Below are 25105 nucleotides of genomic sequence, written 5' to 3'. Positions count from 1 at the left end.
TCTTCTGCGGTTCTCCGTGATGCAAAGCGTTTATGGACATGATAGTGGAGGCTGAGGGACATTTATTTTGCTATCATAATGCAAAACATAATTCAACAAATATCTATATATATAATTAATAAGAAGCAAATGGTTTTTGTGTTTGTTTTCCTATCTTAAAAGCTTGCTAAACGTCCAAAAAAAACTATTTTTCACCCATCAAGTATGTAGAATGCCCTTCTCTCTTTAGAGATTCTCTCAGATATATGGCTTAACTTACGTACCTAAACATTCTTAGAAAAAAATCTAATCTAAGTACTCTTTTTTTTTTTTTTTTCTGTGTCCGAGCATAGGAGAAGATAAGGCGACCGGGCTATGAAATACATGTCCATATCTTCAAGCTAGTTTAGTGTGTGTGTGTATATATATATATATCCCAGTTTTTAATAAATTTAGTTACCAGCTAGTTCAATGTCTTCTAAGTTGAAAATCCAAACTGACCGGAAAATATGAGGGTAGTTGTCAATTCATTTACATGACGAATAAAATCTTTCATCAAATGGAAGATCGAAATCATAGTAATTCTCCTGCACCCAAAATTGGGTGCAAATTTCTCATATGCAGCCTAAAAACATTTCAACGAAAAAAAAGATCGACACCAATTGTTAGAATCAACCCACCTGAGAACCGGCTTGGTTTCGAACCGGACCAAACTCCTTAGACCGCTTTGAGTCATTTTTATCAGGTAATTTCCTGGCTCCTCAGCCAGACCGTCGGTTGGTCGCGGAGGGACCGGAGCAGCGAGAGCTATTTACCAACCCACACCTCCTCTTCCCTCGTGATACCGACAGACGAACACCAAGAGATCTCGGCGAGCAATTCCCAAGCCCTCTCGTCTCGAGATGGAGCGGGTGCAGGTAATCCCTTATGCCGAGCTCTGCAATTTCTTTTCTCCAATTGATTGGATCTCATGCACCAGTTAGATCTCTAGGGTTTGGGCACCGCCAATTCATTCCCTCGTATCGAATCGCTTAGCGCTACTAGGGTGTCGGCGACGTGACTTATCTGGATCCGGAATTTTGATTTGACGACCACAAATTTTGGGTGGAATTCTGGTTCTTGAGTCTTGGATCTAGTATTCAAGAATGATCAGATCTGATTTCTTGCGGGATTTGAATGATCTCATACCTTGTGTGTTATTCAGTGGTTGATTTAGATTCTTTGATGTCGAAATCTTGATAGGATTTGATGCATTTCAGCGATTCTTTGGTTCGCACTTTATTTTTTTCTGAGCAGGATGCGATTTCTGTTTGCAGCCTACAGGAGAAAATTATGCAAATCCGAGGACTTGTTTTTTCCATGTTCTCTTCAAGGTTTGTTGTTTCTCCAAGAGTACTAATTTGTTTTAATTTGCGATTACCTTTGTTTTGAAGTCGGTTTCTAATTTGGCGTCTTTGATGTTGATAGGCTGCAGCATTGGCGTTCTATATTCTCTCAGCTCTTTTCTTCAATAGTTTTGTGATCATTTTCGTGGTTACTGTTCTTCTTGCTGCTCTTGATTTTTGGGTCGTCAAGAATGTGAGTGGACGGATATTGGTTGGTCTGAGGTGGTGGAATGAGATAAATGAACAAGGAGAGAGTGTGTGGAAGTTTGAGTGCTTGGATCAAGAGGTTTGAAATGTTACCTTGACACGAGTTTTAATTAGAAATTGTTTGATAGGTCTATTTTCTTTCCTGTTTGTCTTTGACGACGCATCTCATGCTCTTACTTATTTCTTTATGTTCAGTCTCTTGCTCGCATGAATAAGAAGGACTCATGGCTCTTTTGGTGGACACTTTATCTCACGGTAAGTTATTGTGAGCAAGGTTTGCAATCTCAGACTCGACCACCTGGTATGGGGTGTACCCTACCAATACCAGTAGGGTAACGAGACTAAGTACATCCTGTATATTGAGTGTCGTTGCCGAGATTGCAAACCTTAATTTTGAGGAACATTAGTTTATAATAAATTATGTGCTCATGATGCAAGTGGTTTCCATCCTTTGTCTAGATCTGCAAGTAGAGGGAATGATGGTTATCGCTGATGTAATATGCTTGCGTTCCTTTTATGAATCAGTTGTGAGGTTCCTAGAGAGGCCTTGTCACTTCTCACAAGTTATTATGTGGATGACGAACTAAGAATTTGGCAATCAAAATACAACACAAGAATGTTTTTTTAACCATCATTATTAGGATAACATGTATATGGCATGTGTGCACGGATATGTTGATTATGCTTGTGTATTGTCGAAGATACACTTGCATGCATGTGTTATTAAAAGTTCAAAAAAAGAGGTATTAATGTAGACTTCTACATACTTGCTTACATGATTTCATGTATGTGCAATTATAGAAATTTTATTTAGAGAAACATATGCGAAAGGAAGGCTAAAAACTACAGAATTTAGTAAGTTAGCCAGTTTCAAACTCCAAAATGACACATAATACTCTACCGGTACAATTTTTTTTCCTCTCTAGTGCAATGATACCTGCATATATGTGTATGTATATGTATATGTATGTATGTACTTGTCCTTCATGTGACATTTGTCCATCTTTTACTGTTGTAGATCTATCATTTACCTATCGAATTGCTTATATACTTCGCATTACACAAATTAGATATCATAATGACCATTTGGTCCAATTGGTATACATAATCTCAACTCCTTGTCACTGAAAGGCAATCCAAACTCAAGCCATTATTAGGATTTACTGACCCATCTTCCATATCATTGAAATATGTCTTCAGTTTCTAATCGTACAACCAACATGTACTGTGCTATTGAAGTTTGTTGTTATCCTTAGGCAAAAAGTACACTTTTTTATACTATTCTTTTTTCTTTTCTTCTTCTGGATATCCCTAACAACCATCAGTAGCTCGATCAAGTATAGCATGCATCCTTTTATCAATTAGAGGAAGAAGACCTGTCCTTTAACCAAAAGATTGGTACTGAATATTGATGCATAGCTTGTATAATTTAGTAGAATAAAGCATTAGAAAATACAAGTAAAATTCAAGGAGCAAATCTATAACTCTACATTTCTTTTTGACTGCTTAGGAGCACTTTTTTTCCATTTATGCTCTACTTTGCCTATGAACATTGGTTGTTATCTTGTATCTCACATTATGTATTGCAGTGAACTTGGGAGACTCTAGGCTGAAACCTAGGGTGGCAGTTTCTAACCTGGGCCTGCCAACCTGCTCAAACTAGTGCAATAGAAGGTTTTAACTGTGCTTTCTGTAATCGGGTCGGTTATTGGTTGCCCATGTCCAGTCCAAATATAAATGTACTGTGCTTGGATCCCTGATTGACAGGTACCAATTAATAGGACAAGCTTTCAAATCTTAGCCATGTGCCCATAAGACAATGGTAATGGGGAGGTGGGCCATGGGTTAGTCAAGTTCTGGTTAGGGTGATTAAGAAGATGATATACTTCATGTTTAAGAGAGAGAGAATAAAAAAAATTGATTAGAGAAGGGGAGCAGACAACATGTTCAGGATTTATCATGTTATCTTCTCCACTTTGATCTCCTCTCACCTGTCTCTTACTTTATTTGGATGCCTAGTCCTAGATCTCTTCTTTGCCCTATTCCATTTTTACTTTTTTAAGGTTTATGACTGACAAGTGACAAGTTACACCAGTTGGCAGATTTGATAGTTGTCCATATAATATTGCATGGATTAATTCTTTTTAACTTGATTATGAATGGGCTGGGTATGGGTTGAGAGTTATTTAATCCAACCTACTTAATGCCAGTTTTACTATTGCCAAAGCTTGGTTTTAAAGGTCAGGGAGCAATTATGAAGTTACAGTAGCGCAACTCAACCATGTAGGCTCCAAAGAGATAGTTATGCATTTTCTGCTACTAATCTTCTGTTCTGTACATTCTAATTTTTAAGTATCATGCATAAAAGATATCTCCATTTTCTTCAAGCTTAATGAGTTTCTGCAAATCTTGCAAAACCACATATTGTGTTGTTTAATACGCATTTATAAGTCATGTTTTTTCTGTAAATTTCTGTAGTAATGTGAGACGCTACTTGTAAAGATATCCTCATAGCATAATGAAGCCAAAGTCAAACGAGGGGCATATTACCAAACCCTCACCCTTAATGCTGCTGAGGTACCTCTCTTTGTCATGATATATACTGAGCTCAGCCATCTCCTCCTGAACTACCCAGTTCAGGGCGTACTAACTTGAGTCAGTTGATTACTAGGACAAAGTGGAGGTTTAGGTCGCTCAACCCCTCGGTACAACTCGCTTCAGGGTGATTTAGATAGTTCAGGCTTTTGCATACCCTCCCGAGTCCCAACCCTCTTCCGCCTTCCAACCCTCCTCGCCTCTCAATCCTCCTCACCTCTCTTGTGCTAGGGTTAGAGTTTCAACACTTCCATCCCTGACAATGATGAGCATGGACCACCATTACGCATCCCTCCCTTTCACCACATCTCTCCCTCTCAACCTCTCTGTTCAAACAAACCCTCTGCCATGGAATCCCTCGACACCTCTGTCATCTCCTCCCTTGAAGCCCCGCTTGTGCAACTTCGGCTTCACCAAAGATCCCCAACTCCCCGGCTTCTTCTTTGCATCCCTCTCCCCCATCCTCTCCCTCTCTCTGGTTCTAGTATGCCTCAGGTCCGTATGGTATGTATTGGTACCATACCGAACTAGTAGACAGTTGATACAACCTCCAGTACCCGTTTTAGTGAACCTTGACATATACCATTTTGACTGCTTAATTTTGAGAAATCATATAAAACTCTTGAAACCACCATCCAAAACATGGTTATTTCCTTCATGTTTATCTTTTTCTTTATTTCATTCTAGAAATCTAAGTAGGCATGCATTTCTCCACTACTTTTTATTCCTGTTTCTTATTAACTTCAATATCACCCATCATAAATTCATCATACACTATCATAGCAATGAAAAGGTGCACGACGGGGAAACTTTGCTTTATCATGAGAATCTATAATTAGTTCTGAGAGAGGATGCTTCTTATTGGTGCAGGCTGTTGCATGGATTTTCCTTGGGATATTCTCACTTATAAGGTTTCAAGCAGATTATCTATTAGTTGTTGGAGTTTGTCTGAGCCTCAGCATTGCAAACATTGTTGGCTTCACAAAATGCCGTAAAGGTAGTTGTTCAATCTAATACTCTCTTGGCTTGTTTTGAATTTTTTTTTACCTTTGATGACCCAGACTTTTATGCTAGCGTAGTTTTTTTCTTAACTGGGTTAGTCTAGCATAATTTGAATGGTATATAGTCAGCATTAAACATCATTGAGAGATTCAAAAGCTGAGCATACTGCATTGTTCTATCAGTTCTGAGCCATAATTCTTGTGAAGCTAGTGTTACTTTATTAGCTAAATGTTAGGGTTATAGCTAGGTCTGTTAACGGTGGTGCATGACCCTCTGTACTAGGCAAAGACTTATAAACTGTCTCCTAGCATAAAGGAGTTAAGAAGTTCTCCCACTGTTGGAGAATATATAATTTACAATCATTCTTCAACATTTGTATCTAACATTTTTGTAATCTTGAAAAGTTTAACATGTTCAAGCATGTTTTTGGGTAAAAATAAATTGATGTCCTTCAGTTTTTCATTAGTCTGATGAGTCTTTGGAATATAGTCTCTCTTGTGCTCCATGATTTTCTCCCAAGTAATGTCTATTCTCTAAAAGCATTTAATTTTGGATATTGAAATGGTAATTCTATTATGATAATGGTTGAAAATGAAGAACTTTTTTATTGATAGTTTTTTGATCTTTCACTAGTTGTAATCTTTCACTTGAATAATTGCTACCTAATAAGATGTTAGCTGAAACACATGGAGAATTATTTAGGTCTGATTTAATTTGAGATGGGGCACATGAAGTGGCTAAATTTGGGGATCTTATGCTGAATGGATTTGGTCAAATTCTTGGTCAATTGTAGACAAAGTAGGGACCTGGTTGAGTGTTTTGGGCAATCTCTAGGCCTGTTATGAATAGTTTGTCTGAATCTGATCCTGAGCAGCACTTAAATTGGAATGGAGGTTTGTTTGGTTTCCAAATATTTTATGAGGTAATCATACGGTCAAAATTCAAAAATGTGCCAATATGGGATTAAAGCGAAAAGATGCATTCCCACCACACAGGATAACCAAGTTAGAAGCAATACTGTACATGTACAAGGATGTCCATGCCATGGCTCTCTTCCAGTATTTTTTCTTTTTCGTTTTTCGTTTTTCCTTTTCTTGTTTTTCTTGACCAAAGGGCACATGCAATCTTGGCCAGAGCAAAAGCATTCTGTGGGTTTTTCCTTATCATTGTTACTGGATGAGAAAAGGCTGTTACCGCTGGATGTAGTGAAAAGCAGATCAGAATTTGGTAAAGCAATCTGGTGTCACATTTCTACAATTAAACTATGATCAAGCTGCAGCTATTGCTGTTCAAGTTGGCTGCTTCAAGTGGTGGGAAACACCAACAATACTTCCTAGATGGCACATCACGGGTGTAATGTCCCTTGTTTTTTATCACAAAGCTGAAAAATTATGTTTTTAGATACAATGGAAAATGTCCAGAGAAAAAGCTAATATCGAGAACTGAAACTGTTTGAACTTCCAATGAGCCTTGCCCAGAACTCTGCCTCCATGTGATTTCTGTCCAATGTAATTTCAATTTGTAGCATCAATGTCAAGAACCAACACTTGAGTTTTCTTGAAATCCCATGTTCTTGTTTATTCCAATTTGCTAGTTCTTTTTTTCTGTTTTCTCAATGACGTATGGTTATAATTTGCAGTTATCAATGTTCTCAAATGTCCTGAATTTTTCTTCTCTTTATTCTTATTGAAAATTACACCATTTGTTTCTGTGCGGCAAGTGCCTTCTAGATGACTGATATATTTAATTTTCCTTGTGTACTTACAGATGCCAAGAAACAGATCCAACAATTTGCTTCTCAGACAATTGCATCACGTTTTAGCTCGACACTACAATCAGCTTTCAGTGTTGTGTGAGGTTGTATAGGAGTTATAGAGGGCACAATGTAAAAATCATGATATTAAGAAATTTTTGTGTTGTGATCACCATGTAGTTTGATTCATGATGTCTTCCGCCTGCAAGATGATAGCATAGTGCACGTTTTATGTAGAGGACCCTTCAATCTGTGATATCTTTGTATACCAGACGCGGAACATTCACAAGCTGGTGTGGTCATTCTCATCAATATCCCTGAATAAAAAAAAGTCACATTACCATGAGGTTGTAGACTCTAGTTTCCCTGTTGCAAGGTTGTGAAAGTGATTTGTTCCTGGCCTAGTTTTGTATCAGCTATTTAACCACCATTGCATTCAGGACTACTTCACTGCAGATTCTGTCTTAACATTGTTTTACAAAGCAAATATAAGGGTCATTAAGAGGCCATAAATCTATGTATGTTAAATTATGTCAATGTTTTGAGATTTCTAACTTCACACCAAATGCTAGTTTGACTAGCAAAGTGATCTAATATGTTACTCATTACTGAGTTGTAAACTGGAACAAAATTTTGCTCGTTAGCTGTACAGTTTAACACCAAAGTGTGAATGAATCGAGGATTGTTTACTGAGGGCAGCCAACTAGCGATATTGGTTTAGGGCCCATCCAGGTGTCTTCGCCCACCTCCTTGTAGAGGAAAGCTAACTGCTTGCTGGCTGGGATCCACCCCCTCGGTGAAAAACAGTAATACGTCCGGAGGAATTCCGATCTTTAGATGAGTACCCCACCGGAGAAGCAAGAAAGTCTGAATTATATCGTCTCAACCTGAACAAAAAATTCCAGTTGCGCAATTGATCCATAAACATACCTGGTTCTTACAACTTTAATTCTTGTCTAGATGATTATGCTTCACTATTAATTCTTGTCTAGATAATTATGCTTCTCCTAAGTTTTCCAGAGGTTCTGGTTGGGTTGAGGTAGGGCTTACAAATCATGATTCAATATTTTTATGAGTTCAAACTTTTGATATCTTAGCATTTGATTGTTAAAGAGAGATCAAAATAATAAAAAAAAATGAAGATGGAGGGAAAAAAAAGGTTAATCTGAAAAATTGTACTCAAACTTGAATTTTCATTTCATGATTTTAGAACCATTTTGAGATTTTATCATACAAACAAGCACCCTGTATAACATAATAATAATCGAGTAATTTACAAAATAGGATATTCTAAGAAACCAATTGCATCGTAAATGACATTCCAAGTGTTTTCTGTATTTTTGTCGCAGGCATCCAAAGATCCTCGAGCTCTTGAGGTTATATAAAGCTGAAACAAGTAAATTATATACCAGAAGCTCAGATGTAAAACAACCATATAAAACTCTTTCAACCTTTCTTTAGTTTTTATTCAACACGTTGCATGGTTGACACCATGATTATTGCTTTGAGATGTCCTCAACACAAGCATAAGCAAGAAGCTTCAACCCATCAGTTTGGGACCAACTGTGTGGTCCTGACATATGATTGATTTCCATCCAGACATTTACACTTCAAACTTGATCTGCATCTTTGACAAAGGCTGGATTACTGTGGTTCCCTGCCGCCCTTTGTGGTCGAAGACAAATCATTTATGATGATTCAAAGCAGATATAGTTTCACCATCTCAAAAGACTGATATGTAAATTGTAGCTTTTACATCAGTTGACTACCAGATGGATTCATAATAAAAGAGAGTGCAATCTATTGGATGGTGACCATTGATGCATGGTCTAAAAGCCTCTGTAGCAGGTTTGGAAACTCTGTGGTAATTCAAAATGCACATGCTTCCTAGGCAGTTTCTTCTTCGAGTGTTTTTAAAATGTCCACTTTCACACATTCGCATTGGTATCCACTCCCATGCTCGCTCCAGATTCTGACAAATAAGGGTTAAGGTAAAGTCAATCGGCTCAATTCCGAAACGAGAATCCACTGTGACTACATTAAGCAATTATGACATCAAACTGTTCACTGTGTCACAAAACATATTTTAAACAATTAGTACTGTCTACAAAGAACAATGTGAATCATGTTGGTTTTGGTCATTGAAGAATAATGTGGTCAATCCACTTGCCTGAACAATAAGAAATAAAATGGGTGTATTATGAGAAAAGCCCAGACTCGTAAACTTACATATTATTAACTGCCATATCAAGTGCTTGCACTAATGGCTGTGACAAGTAGCAGAAATGCAAATATTTGAGGGAAGATTGATGAAGACACGGCTTCCAATAAAATCAATCACAATGAGTTTCCTAGGAGTATAGTTCAAAATACATTTATCCAGAAATTCATTTTGCAAATGTCGTTTAGAATACAATTATTGATAAATGGAATTGGAGTTTCTGAGAATTGCAAGTCAGCGTGGATCACATGGAACATTTTGAAGACCTTTGGGCCAAATTATTGAGCATAAATGATGAAGTATGTACGCAAGATAAACATTTAAGGGAAGTGCAAACAGAACTGTGTAGGGACAGAATAAGAATATGTTAAAGGTAAGGCTGGGATTGCAACATAAATTAAGGACTCTAACATGGAACTGAATTGGGTTGAAAGGTCCAGGGTACGAGCATGTGTTCATAGAAGCTTGAATTGGAGTAGTAAGAGAGTCTAAGAACAATTTTCATGATGGAGAACAAGGTCATGGGAAGAAAGTGGTGAAGCATGGTTTATAAAGCAATTCCAACTAGATACAAAACTATGATACGGTAGTTGCTGAAATATTTTTAAAAAAATTCCCTCAAAAGAAAAGATTGTTAAAAAGATTTTTCTTCATGAATTTTGACTCCATTAACTACCATTTTCATTGTAGAAGTTCTAGCAGACTCATGAAAGTTGTTGAAGTTGGTAAAGAAGGAAACAGAGATTTGAGAACAATCCAATTTCAAAAAATATTTAAAAGTGAAGTGTCATACCAGAGGTTTAGTTAATCACTATTTGCAAGATTGGGCTCCAGAACACCGAATTCAAGACAAATGCTTCACATATTATCCCATCACACTGCAGAACATCCAGATTAATTGCTATATCTGTAGCTCAAAAAATAATGAACTTAACTATAAAGTTAACATAATAAATTATGCATGGCAAGAAAGCAGAATAAATTTTCAAATAGATCAGGACAATCAACAGAAACCAACTGCAGCATTTAAAGATAGATTTCCTTCTGGACTAAAATTTTCAGGAATTGCAAGGACAATATATGCAACCAACTAGGCCAGGACATTATAATTTATATTGTTAAACATGGTCAAAAAACACAAGGGAACAAGGTCAAGATTATCCTTGCAAGAAAATGACCAAAAACCTGTTGATGATGCATGTGGCACTCAGTTAGCAAAGTTCAATTCTTCTCTTTAATAATAGATATACATGAGAAAAGACCAGGAACCATGACTATGATAAACAAGTGGATAAGTCTTTCCTCATCATTTGTTCCAATTAAAGAGTTTGGAAGAGCAAGTTCATTGGAATGATTTGACAATTTTGAGTTAATTCGTCGTGATTCTTGAGAAGCTAGTTTAAAACTAATTCGGTCATGTTTACCTATCTGAGAGGCAAGTGCTACAACATTACATACGTTACAAAGAAGAAAGTCCTGCACTCACTACATGAAAACTAATGTATAAATTTTGCCCAGCCACCTAACCACATGGCCACCCATCAATGGGTGAATAACTGATCCGAGGTACTCTTTTTTGATAGTAAGCTGGTAAAAGATACTCAAAAAAGATGACTGAAACTGAAGTTAGTGCTGGCTGAGCACTTTTTTTGATAGTAAACTGGTGAAAGATACTCAAAATAGATGACTGAAACTGAAGTTAGTGCAGGCTGAGCACTTACTTTCCTCAACAAGCTCACAAGACCATTAGGTATTCCTATCAAATATTGTACCTACCACATATTTATCAGTTCACTCATGTCATTACTTTTACACTGCAAGCAAGTTTGAGACTCTATTTATTCATTGATCTTTTGTGTGAAGCCCAACCCAGAAACCCGAACCAGGCTCGGTCCACTAACCGGCCTAGAATGTCCCAAAGGCCCGTGTAGGATTTGAAAAGGGCAGAAACCTGCTCGAACACGGAGAAGACTCCTCCACCATCTCGGGTTCTACTAGAGACTAGGGAGCCCTAGTCTCTACTCTATATAAGGGCCTCCCAACTCCCCTTTCGAGCATCACCAACGATCGCCGACCACCGTCGCCTCTTTTCCCCTCTTTCTTCTTCTTATGTGTTGTCCGCCTAGGGTCACTATGCTCGCCGGAAAACAGGGTTGCCGACGCCTCCGGAGATGCCCCCATCTCTGAGTTGGCCCCTAGCAGATGCTGGAACCTTAGCCACCAGCGACTGGGCTGAGATCCGAGGACAACTGAGCCAAAAAAATCCTCCTATTTGGCACTATTTTTGGGCTAAATCCAGCCGGCCGGCCGCTCTCCGCTGCCCGCCACCACTGCCAGCTGCTGCCTCGCCAGATCATCATGATCAGCCACCAGTTTGCCTCCATCCTCTGTTTTGCCAAGAAAGAAGAAAGAAAGAAGAGAAGAAGAAGAAGAAGAGGAGAGAGAGAGCCCATCCCTCACTAGAAGACCTTTGGATCCGAATGCAGGGTCCCATCGACCTGATTTATGAACTTGAGTTGACCTCTAGAAAAAGATCTTAAACTGCCTTGGTGCCCAAGCCGTCTACTAGACCGATCACTTTGACCTTGTTAAATGTCCTTGGAATCCACTGATGATAAACCCTGTCGAATGACCTTGGCCCTGATCAAGTCTATACCCCATGATTCATTGATCGAGTTGCTTCGACCTGACCTACTCGGAGCCACCGAATACTGTCACCCGACCGTCTCATTTTCTTATTATTTTACTTCGATTAAAATTATCGAATAGAAATTAATCTCGCTTTTAATGTTTTAAATAGCTTTAGCAAATTTGCCTAGTGAAATTTGATGGTTTAAGGTGGAAGAGGTAAATAGATCTTACACTCATTATTTTTTAAATTATTACGTTTTTCTTGCATATGATTTGCTAGTAAAAATATCATGCTTTTCTTAAAATTATGGATTAACATATGTATTATAAAAATCATGTTTTATTATGAAAAGTAGTTCTATGAATGTTTTTAATGACAATAGCTTGTTCATTATAGTATAAATATGATCATACCATTTAGTATTTTTTCCATCTACCTATGTGTATGTTTTATGAAAAAGATATAAATTTTCTAAAGACTCTTAGATTGCTATGACTGCCCCTAGAAATGGAGGCCAATCGATACCCTGGAGCTAGCATCCAACGAAAAAGGCCCTCTGCCAATGATTAAAATTGGTAACAAATACGAACTATATATCCTGTCGATTATGAAGATGGCTTTATCACGGATTATAGTGACCATAGCGCGGAAAATCTGTGAGCACTATTTAAATTTAAAGTATGAATAAATAGCAAATATTCGACAATTATAAATATTTTAAATTGCACTTTTAGCTTTACAAACTTGCATGATTTGTGCACACATAACTGGTTTGCTATGACACAATTTGCTATTATATTTATGAAATATTTATTTTACATTATAAATTTACTTTCCAAATGATGCATTGAATCATATAAAAACTTATGCTCGATCTGGTAAGATATAGTAAGATTTACTTACTGAGTTGTGCCGTTCATATAGCTCTTTTTTTTTATTTTTCTCTCTCTAGACAAATAGGTCCATAGGAACGAAGGATAGTTCAGGCTTGGAGTTCGTGCTGACAAGCTTAACGATTTTGTAGAAGAATTTTAGTATTTTAAATTGACTATAAATTTGTAGTTAATGATTTTCTGAATATTGAGAATTATGGATTTGGTATTTATATTTGGATTTAGACGCTCTAAACCGGTATTGGTTGCATGTAATGGATAATGAAATTGAACGTTTATTTATTATATTTTGTTTGAGATGAATTTAGAAGTTAAATGAAATGTTTGGCTTCGTGTTATCACGGGTTGTACCCCTTGGTAGCATGGCCGTGTTATGTCTCGAATTTGGGGCATGACATTTTGCCACTTACAAAGCCAATTGTCCCTTCCACAGAAGCTTTAGATATACTTCTTTTTGATCAAACACACCCTAATTAGTATAGCTCTTTTGCTTGAAGTTGGAGAAATTCACAAGCTAAATTCTGTTCGTGCTTTCTTTCACCCCCAATCATGCATCTCACATGCCCGACACTAGTACTATGTTAGTTCGTCGGTCAATTCCTAGGCAATCCTGTATATGTAAGTACATTTATGCATCAATAAAGTTATCTGTAAGCCTAGAGGTAATTCTCCATCATGTCCAAATTCCAGAATTTTTAAATTAGGAGAGAAAAAGGGTTGGGCCCAAATTTGTTGCTTTCTAGAATTAAACTATTCACTCAATGGAGCCTGGTCAATTTTGGTCCAATCCAAAGTGTCTTCAGGTCCAGCTGAATATAGTAGTCCAGACCAAGAACTCTAAACTAATTTTGTTATGGTTAGGTAGTTTTACTTGGCTCCACAAATATCTGACCCACAGGGAAATTACTATACAGGACAGGTATCAGGACCCAATATTGATAGCATGTTCTGAATCTAGATTTGGATCTAGTCACGCTGACTAATCCATATTCAACCGTATATCTGGCTGTAAAAACTGAGGTCTTCTGATAGGACCCAGCTCTCCTTCACGTCTCAGATCAAGGAAAGGAGAAGTAGCAAGGGAAGAAAGGAAGGGATCTTTATTTTAATAGGCTTCGGAAGCTAGGAAAGATAGATACAGGCTCTACTTTTCTGGGTGAGAGCAACCCGATGCATGCAACTATAAAATACTCTACTTCGGGCGAGAGTAACCCCCAATGCAACTAAGAGACAAGAGATAATACCACACCCTCAGCTACCATCTCACCCCCTCATTTATTCCCCATGGGTGACCTCTTGATAACTGACGTGCGGAAAAGCCGGATGTCACTTCGGAGGACTGTTTCCCACTTCCGACGTCGTGCCCTCGTGCATGGTGTTCGTTCCCTCCTTCTCCTTCGCACCCGAACTGCAAGTGGCTGACCTCTTCTTTTCCTTTACCAGGCTCCCTGCGACTCCGGCGTCTTCGTAGGAAACGTGATCGATGGTCGCGAGATAACGTGGGTTCGGCCTCCGAACTCGTCGTGGTCTGTCGATCCCATCATCCCTCCCCCCTTCAGCCAAAGCCTTGTCCTCAAGGTTGGTTCTTGGGTATTGTTGCTTCAATTGTTGATATTCTTCCCAGGTAGCGTCTTCCCTCGGCAATGATCGCCATTGAACGAGAACTTCTTCGATGATCTTCCCTCCCTTTTTAACCCATCGATAGTCCCTGATGGTGGCTGGTTCCAGTGCGAATTGTCCGTCCTCTTGGATGAGTGGAGACCCTGAACAAGGAACTTGTCCCTCTCCTAGCTTCCGTTTGAGAAGTGATACGTGAAATACCGGGTGAACTTTTGCATCCTCTGGTAAGGCTAGCCTATAAGCGACTGGCCCGACGCGCTGAATAATGCGATAGGGTCCGAAATATTTCTGAGCAAGCTTCTGGTGCACTCGTCGGAAGATCGTCTGTTGCCGATATGGTGGGAGTTTTAAAAACACCCATTCCCCTACTTCAAAAGTAACTTCCCTTCTGTTCTTGTCTGCTTGTTGCTTCATTCGTCCTTGAGCCTTCTCCAAGTTGCCTTTTAACTCCTTTATCAGTTGGTCCCGGCTAGCCAAAGTTTTATCAACTTCATCCACCGCTGTGAGCCCTTCCATGTACCGAACGATTGTTGGTGGGGCTCGTCCATATAATGCCTGAAAAGGTGTCATCCCGGCAGTGGAATGGAACGTAGTGTTATACCAGTACTCTGCCCAAGCCAAATTTTGCTCCCACGTCTTCGGAAACTGACTGCACAAACACCTAAGGTATTGTTCGACACATCTGTTAACCACCTCGGTTTGGCCGTCGGATTGAGGGTGGTACGCAGAGCTCATGCGAAGAGTGGTGCCTTGAAGCTTGAAGAATTCGTGCCAGAAATGACTTACGAATATCGGGTCTCGGTCGCTGACAATCGACCTTGGCATCCCATGCAGTCGAGCCACTTGGTTGACGAAGAGTGTTGCCACTTCTCTTGCAGTGTATGGATGGGATAAGGCCAAGAAATGGGCATATTTGGTGAGCCTGTCGACGATGACCAGGATGACATTCTTCCCTTTAGACCATGGTAATCCTTCAATGAAATCCATGGAAATGTCCTCCCACACCTGGGTCGGCACCGGCAATGGTTGGAGTAGTCCGGCCGGGACTTGAGTCTCATATTTATGCTGCTGGCAGACCACGCACTCGGCCACAAATTTTTGGATATCTTTCTTCATCGACTCCCAGTAAAAAGCCTGAGAAATCCGTTTGTAGGTTCTTAGCGTTCCTGAGTGTCCTCCAATTTTTGTATTATGGAATTCCTCCATCAACCTTGCTCCCAACGGCGAACTGGGAGGGATAACGACCCGATCTTTATAATATAGAATTCCTCCTCTGAACTGGTAGTTCTTCATGCGATCGGGTGTAGCTTCGAGTTGCTGAATTTTTTGCTGCAAATAGTGATCTTCCTGATTAGCAGTCCTTATCTCCTCCCAGATGTCGAATACGGGGCGACTGAGAGCATGAAGTGCACTCTCTTCGGGTAGTCGGGATAAAGCATCGGCAGCTGAATTATCCTTCCCCGGTTTGTACACTATTTCGTATTCGTAACCCAGCAGTTTGGTGACCCATTTCTGTTGCTCCGGTGTGCTTACTCGCTGCTCTAGGAAATGCCGTAGACTCTTCTGGTCGGTTCTTATCTGAAACTTCTTTCCCAGCAAGTAAGGACGCCACATCCGCACCGCTTCCATTATAGCCAACATCTCTTTAGCATAAGTCGACCATCCTTTCTTTGTTACACCCAAAGCCTTACTCATATAAGCAACTGGTTTCCCTCCTTGTGTTAACACAGCGCCAATGCCTTTGTCTGAAGCATCTGTTTCAACCACGAAGGTCTCTGAGAAGTTAGGAATGGCAAGCACAGGGGTGGTCATCATTGCTTGCTTAAGAAGATGGAATGCTTGCTCAGCCTGAGGGTTCCATTGAAACTGCCCTTTTCTTAGCAATATCGTCAAGGGTGCCGCAATGACTCCATAGCTCTTAACAAATTTTCGGTAGTATCCAGTTAATCCCAGAAATCCCCTTAGTTCTGTCACGGTAGTGGGTCGCGGCCATTCCTTCATGGCTTGTATCTTGGTGGCATCAACCTGTACCCCAGCAGCGGATATAATATGACCAAGATACTCTACTTGTTGTTGTCCAAAGAGGCATTTTGAGGGTTGTAAATAGAAGCAATGGTCAGCCAAAATCCTTAGTGTGGTGCGGAGATGGGATATGTGAAGCTCCCAAGTAGGGCTGTATACCAGAATGTCATCAAAGAAGACCAAGATGAACTTACGCAGGTAACTCCTGAAGATGGAATTCATGGCTGCCTGAAATGTTGATGGGGCGTTACATAGTCCAAAGGGCATCACCAAGTACTCAAAATGCCCGTGGTGTGTGCGGAAAGCCGTTTTATGAACATCATCTGGATGAACTCTGAGTTGGTGGTATCCGGCCTTAAGATCCAGCTTAGAGAAATAGCAAGCTCCGTGCAATTCATCCAACATATCATCGACAGTGGGGATTGGAAACCTGTCTTTAATGGTGACCGCGTTGAGAGCCCTATAATCTGTGCAAAACCTCCATGTGCCGTCTTTTTTCTTTACCAGCAAGACAGGAGAGGAGAAAGGACTCTGACTCTCCTGGATAATCCCGGCCTCTAGCATCTCAGTTACTTGGCGCTCGATTTCATTCTTTTGGTAATATGCATATCTATAGGGCCGAACGTTGATTGCCGAGGTTCCCTCTTGCAGCGGAATCCGATGGACATAAGGTCGCTCTGGAGGTAATCCTCTAGGTGCCTCAAAAAGTGAAGAGTACTCCTTTATCAACTGCTGGAGGTCGGTGGGCCATTCCTTTTGCATTGTCGTTGGTTGATGCTCTTTGGTGCCTCGGACCATGATCGCAAAGAGTTGGCTACTCCCCTTGATCTCCTTCTGTATTTCCCGGAAGTCTACAGCTCGGGTGGGTCTCGCCGGTTGCCCGGATAGCCCACACGCTTGGCCGTTCCACCAGAATTTCATGGTCATGTGCTTCCAATCGCAGAGCACAGGTCCAAGTTTCTCCAGCCACTGTATGCCTAGAACGGCATCCAACCCCACCAGCGGCAATGTATAGAAGTCTACCAGGAATCGCTTCCCTTGCAGTTCCAGCTCCACCGACCGGAATATCTCTTGGCATTGTAGGACCTCTCCGTTAGCTACTCGGACTCCAAACTTGACGGTGGCGTCTACGGGCAGCTGAAGTAATTTGGCAACACGGTCACTCACGAAGTTGTGGGTGGATCCGCTGTCTATCAAGACTGTCAAAGGATGTCCTTGGATGCATGCCACCACCCGCATCGTCCGTGGCCCATTCCATCCCGAGAGAGCATGGAGAGAAATCACCGGTTGCGCCTCTTCTCCGGTCGTATTTTCGTCGTAGCGCTCGATGTCGCCGTCTTTAGATCCTTCTGCATCTTCCAAGTGATCGGCTTCGATTAAATAAGCCTGAGGGGTCTTGCACCGGTGTCCTGGGGAGAACTTCTCATTGCATTTAAAACAAAGCCCACGTTCCCGGCGTTGTTGCATCTCCTCCCAGGTGATGCGTCGGATGGGTGTCGGAGCCTGTAGCCGCGGTGCAGTTGTGGATGGGCCCTGGGTTCTCGGAACATTGGTTACTCGGGATGCCACGCCGCGGAATGCCTTCCGCTTCTGCTCCAGTCTCTCCTCCCGCATCCGGGCTATCGTGACTGCTTCGCGCAAGGAGTGAGGTCTCCGCATTCGCACCTCCTTTGCGATCTCCTCCTTGAGTCCTCCGACGAACGTGCCAATGAGTGCGTCTGGCGGCCATCCCCGAACTCGGTTAGCTAGTTTTTCGAACTCCTGTTGATACTCCCGCACAGTTCCATGTTGCTGAATTCGGGATAGCTTCTCGTTGAAGTTAATATACTCGTTGGGTCCGAAACGGGCCAGAAGTTCCCGTTCGAACACCCTCCAGGTGATTACAACTCCCTCATCCTGGGACATTCGCCGTAACCACTGCCACCAATGGTTGGCTTCCTCGTCCAAGTAGAATGAAGCGGTGGTTACCCGCCGGTTAGCGGGTACTCCTTGGCCATCGAAGAACTGCTCAGCTCGATCGAGCCAAACAATCGGATCGTTACCAGTAAACCGTGGGAAGTCCATTCTGGGATGACGTTGGATCCCCACGATGTCCTCCGTTCGCCCAAGGGCTCCTTCTCGTGGTGATGGGGGTAGTGATGCCGTTGGTTCAAACGGCGGAGGGGACTGCGCTGTAATTTGGAGGTGACGGATAGCCTCCAGGACCTCAGTGAGACGCTCCTCCATCCGTGCTTCTAAGCCGTGCAGCTCTTCTCGCATGGTGTTCACGTCGACTTCCAGACGCTCGATCCTTTCTTTATTTGACATAACCGGCTCTGATACCAGTTGATAGGACCCAGCTCTCCTTCACGTCTCAGATCAAGGAAAGGAGAAGTAGCAAGGGAAGAAAGGAAGGGATCTTTATTTTAATAGGCTTCGGAAGCTAGGAAAGATAGATACAGGCTCAACTTTTCTGGGTGAGAGCAACCCGATGCATGCAACTATAAAATACTCTACTTCGGGCGAGAGTAACCCCCAATGCAACTAAGAGACAAGAGATAATACCACACCCTCAGCTACCATCTCACCCCCTCATTTATTCCCCATGGGTGACCTCTTGATAACTGACGTGCGGAAAAGCCGGATGTCACTTCGGAGGACTGTTTCCCACTTCCGACGTCGTGGCCTCGTGCATGGCGTTCGTTCCCTCCTTCTCCTTCGCACCCGAACTGCAAGTGGCTGACCTCTTCTTTTCCTTTACCAGGCTCCCTGCGACTCCGGCGTCTTCGTGGGAAACGTGATCGATGGTCGCGAGATAACGTGGGTTCGGCCTCCGAACTCGTCGTGGTCTGTCGATCCCATCATCTTCCAATGCTGCCAAACAGTTGGTAAAAAGCAAATGCTAGAGAAAACCAGAAAGATGCTTAAGAAGTAAATTGAGTTCTTAGTAAAGAGACACCAAAAAGGAAAAAGTGGGCTCAGAGGAATCACTTTACAGATTGTTTCAGACTATCAAGTTCGCAATAAAGGTTTGTTGTTAAAAGATAGTTGAGTCAAAATAACATCTAAAAATCTTATAGTATTCACATATCATCATTTGCCGATTAAAATATATACATGCATTGTGATGGCATGATTTATGAGCTATTTACCCTCTGAGTGAAAAAAACAAACAATATCACATAGCCTAATTTAACTACATTCCACAAGGATTTCTCTAATTTATGATGCATATGCGTCTAAATCAGTAGTCAATAAAACACTCTTTAGGTAATGCCTGACTTAAATCAAACTTCTGTACAACTTTTCAGAAATCTTCTACTACAGAAATGCTTTTGGTTCTAAGACTTCATATACATCTTTTTTTTTTTTTTGTTATTAACTATTTTCAAAACTAAATTGGTTTCCTATGCTACTATAATATTAACCCACAAGCTACTTATGCTGCATAAGATGCCATATGTGACCAGTCAATGATATTGCCTATGAGCGTGTTTAGCATAAGCTCATTGATATACTTACATAGCATCTTTTAATTTGTAAAGGGAAAAAATACAACATAGCTAAAGTTGTGGGTTAAAGCACTCTCCAACTTAACAATTCAACTAAGCACATAACTTCCCATCATAATATACATACAAATGTTCTGAAACTGACTGCAGTAATGCAAAATCTCACTCTTTTACAGGTACTGGGAGAAAAAAAGTTGATCTGAAGAAAACCTTGCATCATTAACAAATGCATGAACCTTACCTAGCTGGAAAAGTAGTTTTCATGTCCATAATTTCCTCGGAACATGCTCATGCCTCAGTCACCATTGTCCCCTAATTCTTGCAAATAACCTCAATATCAGCCTCTCAGATAAAAAAATGAAAGTAGAATATGTAAGTATCTTTACTGCATCCTCTTCTTTCAGGAAGAATCGAGTGCCATAAAGATAATGAATATCATAGTGTATGACAAGCGATGCATTCTTGAAATGTTTTCAGGCAATTGTGCAGTTTATCAGCTTATTGTCTCATGAAGAGTCTTTGAGTGATTTTATTCAACATTGAAACATTTGGCCATATATTAGCAGACACAGCATTCATTATTAAAGTTATAAACTAAAAATCAGTTACAATCCTGTCAGCAAAGCAATTTTGAAAACCATCCTTGTAAATAGGAGAGAACAAGATAAACCTCTCTTCATTGGAGAATAGACAATCACCTAGAAGTATTTCTCGGGTATGGCTGGTACCTTTTTAACCTCACAGAAATTTTTAAATTGACAAGGAACATGGGGGGGCATGGGAAGTGAAGTGTTGCAACTTCCAACTTGTTGAAATTAATGACATGCTGGAGAAAAAAAAGATAGGTTCTACCTCAATGCAAGTATCTAATGATTTGAAAACTAAGAAAAAGGTACAGATCTTTGGGACTATTTGATTCTTTGACCACAATTTGTGCCTTAGATATGAACAGAATTCCTTCAATCAAACCTTGTCATGGTTCCTATTTATTTAGCTCTTACCAAGTCTACAGGAATTGCATAGTGTTGCTGACTAGTTGAATGAGCTTAAACTGCGACTAATAAGGTAGGTCTTTTTTCCAAATGGCCTTCCAGGTTCAGAAAGGGCACCTCTCTTGCCTAAAAAAATTACCTTCAAAATGAAATTTAGGGGGTTATCATCAGCCATCAACTTGATAACCTGTCATAAAAATCTACACTATCTTCAACTGAGCGTTCTTGACTTACAGTTAGGCTCCTTAATTAATTCTTTCTTGATGGAAAAGGTCTCAGATAATGATGATGGTAGAAAAGATTATGATCTAGATTGTATGTAACCTACCACTTGAGATAAAAATCTTTTACTGGATAAACAAATTGAAAGAACTTGGACTGTCTTTAAAAATCAATATTTTTTCACTGTCTCCTTCCCCCACTTTTTATTTGTTTCCATAATATGGGCACACTCAATCCTTTGTTCAATTCATCAATTTTTGGGTCTTTTTGCAAATCACACCCATCATTTTAATATATAAACCTCACCTTAACCCTAATTACAAATCAACCTAATAATGTCATTTTTTCGCAAAAAGAACCTGTAGTTAGGTTTACTCTAACAAAATATTGGATGGCAGTTTTCATAACCATTTGGTGGGACCTCCCTTTAACCCTTTTCTTCCCTAGCATATGCGCTATCAGTGTGAAGGCTCTGAAATGTTTTTTTTTTTTTTTTTGGGGGGGGGGGGGGGGGGGGGGGGGGTGGGTTGCAAATGAGATGCACTTGGTTTGATTTCTTAGATATGTACTAGCAGCATCCTGTACACTTCTATTTGGTGTTAATCATTACTTTTGTATCTGAACAAGTTCAGAATTCATACCTCAACAGCTGTCTTCTTTTCCAGGCTAACCTGGAGAATAAAATGCTTCTGCTTATGGACTTGCATCTTCATGAACTTGGAGAGGCACTAACCAAGTTGATCATGTTCACCAGAGACTGAAATCTCCAGACGCTGCAGACAAACAAGTAATATGAAGAGAAATTTTGCAAGACAACAGATTAAACAGAAAACATATTCCTCTTGGAAATCAAATGACTCCATTTTTGTACAAGAAAGTTATATCCTATAGCTTAACAAAAATAGCCAACTGGTTAATTAGCAACCAAATATATTATGGAAAAGATTATCGAGATAATCTGAATGATTTTAGCTACTGCAAAGCATACCTTCTCAATAATTCATATCTTGTGTGTTTTTAGACTTGATTGCATGTATCAGTCTTTCAGAAACTGATCTGTCAAGAGTAAAGCCAGACTCCATCATATGGTCCCAGATCCTACAGGCTGAAATTACCTTTCCTTCTTTTAGAAGTCCTCCAATCAATAATTTATATGTCACATCGTCAGGAGTTACACCCCTCTTGCACATATCTTCATATAGATTCATGGCTTCATTTACTCTGAAAGCCCTGCAGAGCCCATTTATAAGAGTGCTATAGGAAACTACATCAGGGGATATCCTCTTCTTCATCATGTCATGAAAAGTACTGCGAGCAAGTTCTATTCGACCGGCCTTGCAAAGGTGGTGTATCATAATATTATATGCATTGACATTCGGAACCACTCCAGCATCAAGCATCTGATCAAAAAGTTCCTCAGCTAGATCAGGTTGGCCTACTCTAAAGAATCCATTAATCAGAGTGCCATATGTCACTGCATCTGCAATTATTCCCTTAGAACCCATATCCTTGAACAACTTGTATGCAGATCCCATGTTACTTGCCCTGCAGAATGCATCAATTAATATGTTGCAGGATACAACATCACAAAATCCTTTAGCATCCATTTCGTGAGCTATTAAAGCGTAAGCCTTTTTAAGCTGGTTAGCCTTGCAAAGACCCTTTAATAGTTGATTGTAACTGTGCCTGTCAGGAGTTATTCCACTTGCATCCATCTTTTTTATCAATTTCTTAGCTTCATCCAGCATAACTTCATTGCAATAATGATTCAAAAGTATGTTGCATGTAACCAAATCAGGTTTGCACCCATTTCTTCGCATGAATGACACTATTGCTTGGGCTTTATCAAATCTGCCAGCTTTACAAAATCCACTTATAAGTGCATTATAAACAGGAATACTCAACTCAATCTTCATCCTTATCATTCCCATTGTCAGGTCATAAGCCATATCAACCTTCCCATGGTTACACAAACCAAATACTAATGCACCACAGGCAACACCATCAGGCCTAAACCCCTTTTTCAACATTTCATTCCATAGCTCTACAGCAGCTGAAAACTGTCTAATAACACACAAACCATCGATGATTGTGGTGTAAGAGACAACATCAGGCTCTCTTCCTTTCTGAATCATAGTTTGCAGCACCATGAGAGCATCATCCAACCTCTTCTCTTTGCACAAAGAATTCAAATATATGTTATAAGCCCAAATATCTGGGACAGACCCCATCTTATCCATATCTACTAAGAGCCTCTCAACAAGCCCAAGATTCTTCACTTCGCACAAACCAGAAATGAACCTTGAGTATGTAAACGAGCTCAAAGAAAATCCCTTTGTAATCATCTTGTTGTAATACTTCTCAGCCAAATCAAAGCAATGTTTTTTAACTAGTACACCTATAAACCTATTGTATTCCACACTAAATATGCGGCAATCAGAAGCTAACATCTCATCAAAGGTATGAATTGCTGAATCTATCAAACCAGACCGGACATAACCAGATATTAGAATCCGATAAACAGAACGGTGCAGCGAGAACTCACTATTCCTTATTCTTCCTAAAAATTTTGATAGAAGATCAAAGTTTTGATCTTTCAACAGCAAACAGATCACAGACTTGATGGTGAAGTGATCGTGCTCAAAACCTGGCTGGGATTCGGCCCACACGAAAAAATGGAAGGCCGTTTCGGAATTCGACAAGCTCTTCAGCACCTGATTAACAATATAGGTGTTCAAATCTACATCAAGCCGCTGCAACTCCATCTCCACCGACTCGGACCATTTGTTGGATTGCAACGCCCTTCTAATCCTGGAAGAGGATTCGGCGAATGTTGGCGCCGTTGGTTTAAAGATCTCCGATAGGTTCTTGTGGGGTTCCGGCAAGCTTTTTGGTTCTGTGGTGAGAATGGAACGGGAGAAGCCGGATTTGGAAGCGAAGCGAGAAAGATACAGAATGCCAACAGATTTTCGGAATGGCCCATTCCATCTGATAGCCAGAAACATAAGAGTCTTCTAAGAGGAATTTCGTCGAACAATTGAGAGGAGAATCCGTGTAACCAAACCATGCATCAGAGCTAGAACTCGAGAAGCTTGGAGAAGGAATCTGGAGTCGATAAAAGGGTTTGGAGGGGCTCGGAAAGATCGCGGGTTTGGCTTTGGATGGAATGCCAAGAGAGACCGCTCCGCCGCCACGAACAGCTCTGAGAAGTTGGATAGCGGACGAGAAGAGCACGGGAGTTATACGTGCGAGTCGCTGAGACTCTGCAAGAAGGTCTGGTCGGATCAAGAGATTGGCGTCTCAAATCCAAATTATATTTGAACAAAATCAAAAACTTAAGCTTAGATATCATTCATTTATATTTACCTAAAACATGTCTAATTTTTTATCTTGAGAGGTGAAGGCATCTAATTCTCTCATATCCAAAATTAACAGTCATGTACTATAATTGAGATCCACAATGTTGATTATAATCTATACTATTAAAAGTATATATATATATATATATATATATATATAATTATTATATATTTTAGTTATCTTTGGCCTAATGTATCAATTTGATATATAAATAAATATATAAGAAAGTATTTTAGTTTAAAAAAATGGGATTTTTGGTTCTGGATATTTTTAATGAAAAAAATTACAATCTACCATATGAATCTTTGATTTGGATACTAGATCATTCATTTTCTTTTTTTGATAAATTGAATAAATTAAACCATTCTGGTATAGAAGATGGATTTGAAAGTCATTTAATAGGACAGATACTAAATTTTTTTTTTCAACTAAGAGGAGTAGATATCCCCTCCAATTCAAGGTTGAATTATTTTTATTTATATTGTATCCTGTATAAGTCAGAGTTGAACTAGAAAGGTCTAGTCTCAATTATGACCATTTAGGTATTATGTTATAGTTGTGGTGAGTGAATCCTATATAATATTTTATTTTATTTACTGGGATCCCAGACAAATAAATTTAAAACGGACATGATGCTGGATTTTGGTGCCACATTATAAATAACAAAAGAAATTAATATCTGTATCTTAAATTGGCTTTAGGAAAAAAAATAGTTTTTCTGATTGAAAGGA

The 25105-nt window shown here is 40.0% G+C and overlaps 2 protein-coding genes across 7 annotated transcripts; one reads left to right on the top strand and one right to left on the bottom strand.

The window, feature by feature from the left end:
- Positions 1–735: 735 nt before the first annotated feature.
- LOC103701026 (Golgi apparatus membrane protein-like protein ECHIDNA) lies at positions 736–7281 on the top strand. Its single transcript, XM_008782960.3, has 6 exons — positions 736–896; positions 1296–1352; positions 1447–1650; positions 1767–1826; positions 5037–5163; positions 6936–7281. Exons 1-6 carry the CDS (start codon positions 882–884, stop codon positions 7022–7024), a joined length of 552 nt encoding a protein of 183 aa, XP_008781182.1. The 5' UTR covers positions 736–881; the 3' UTR covers positions 7025–7281.
- Positions 7282–8094: 813 nt separating this feature from the next.
- LOC103701141 (pentatricopeptide repeat-containing protein At1g13040, mitochondrial) lies at positions 8095–24373 on the bottom strand. Of its 6 annotated transcripts, none has more exons than XM_017841312.3 (5): positions 22003–24373; positions 21656–21787; positions 20042–20118; positions 9936–10049; positions 8095–8893 (listed from the first exon to the last, which is right to left on the bottom strand). In XM_017841312.3, the coding sequence occupies exon 1, from the start codon at positions 24017–24019 to the stop codon at positions 22007–22009; it is 2013 nt and encodes a 670-aa protein (XP_017696801.2). In that variant the 5' UTR covers positions 24020–24373; the 3' UTR covers positions 8095–8893; positions 9936–10049; positions 20042–20118; positions 21656–21787; positions 22003–22006. The 6 variants fall into 6 exon arrangements, with proteins under 6 accessions (XP_017696801.2, XP_017696800.2, XP_017696802.2 ...); XM_017841311.3 differs by having other exon boundaries at positions 9936–10020; XM_017841313.3 differs by having other exon boundaries at positions 9936–10020; positions 20042–20112.
- Positions 24374–25105: the final 732 nt, after the last annotated feature.

The sequence above is a fragment of the Phoenix dactylifera genome, chromosome 3, assembly GCF_009389715.1.
Source record: "Phoenix dactylifera cultivar Barhee BC4 chromosome 3, palm_55x_up_171113_PBpolish2nd_filt_p, whole genome shotgun sequence".
Lineage (NCBI taxonomy): Eukaryota > Viridiplantae > Streptophyta > Magnoliopsida > Arecales > Arecaceae > Phoenix > Phoenix dactylifera.
Note: the sequence above shows the minus strand (reverse complement) of the source record. Positions and strands in the feature narration are given on the sequence as shown.

Coding starts and splice junctions, on each gene's coding strand:
- LOC103701026 (XM_008782960.3), top strand. Junction 1,651..1,766: donor TTGAGTGCTTGGATCAAGAG/GTTTGAAATGTT, acceptor CTTTATGTTCAG/TCTCTTGCTCGCATGAATAA. Junction 1,827..5,036: donor GGTGGACACTTTATCTCACG/GTAAGTTATTGT, acceptor TTATTGGTGCAG/GCTGTTGCATGGATTTTCCT.
- LOC103701141 (XM_017841312.3), bottom strand. CDS start 24,019: ATGTTTCTGGCTATCAGATGGAATGGGCCATTCCGAAAATCTGTTGGC.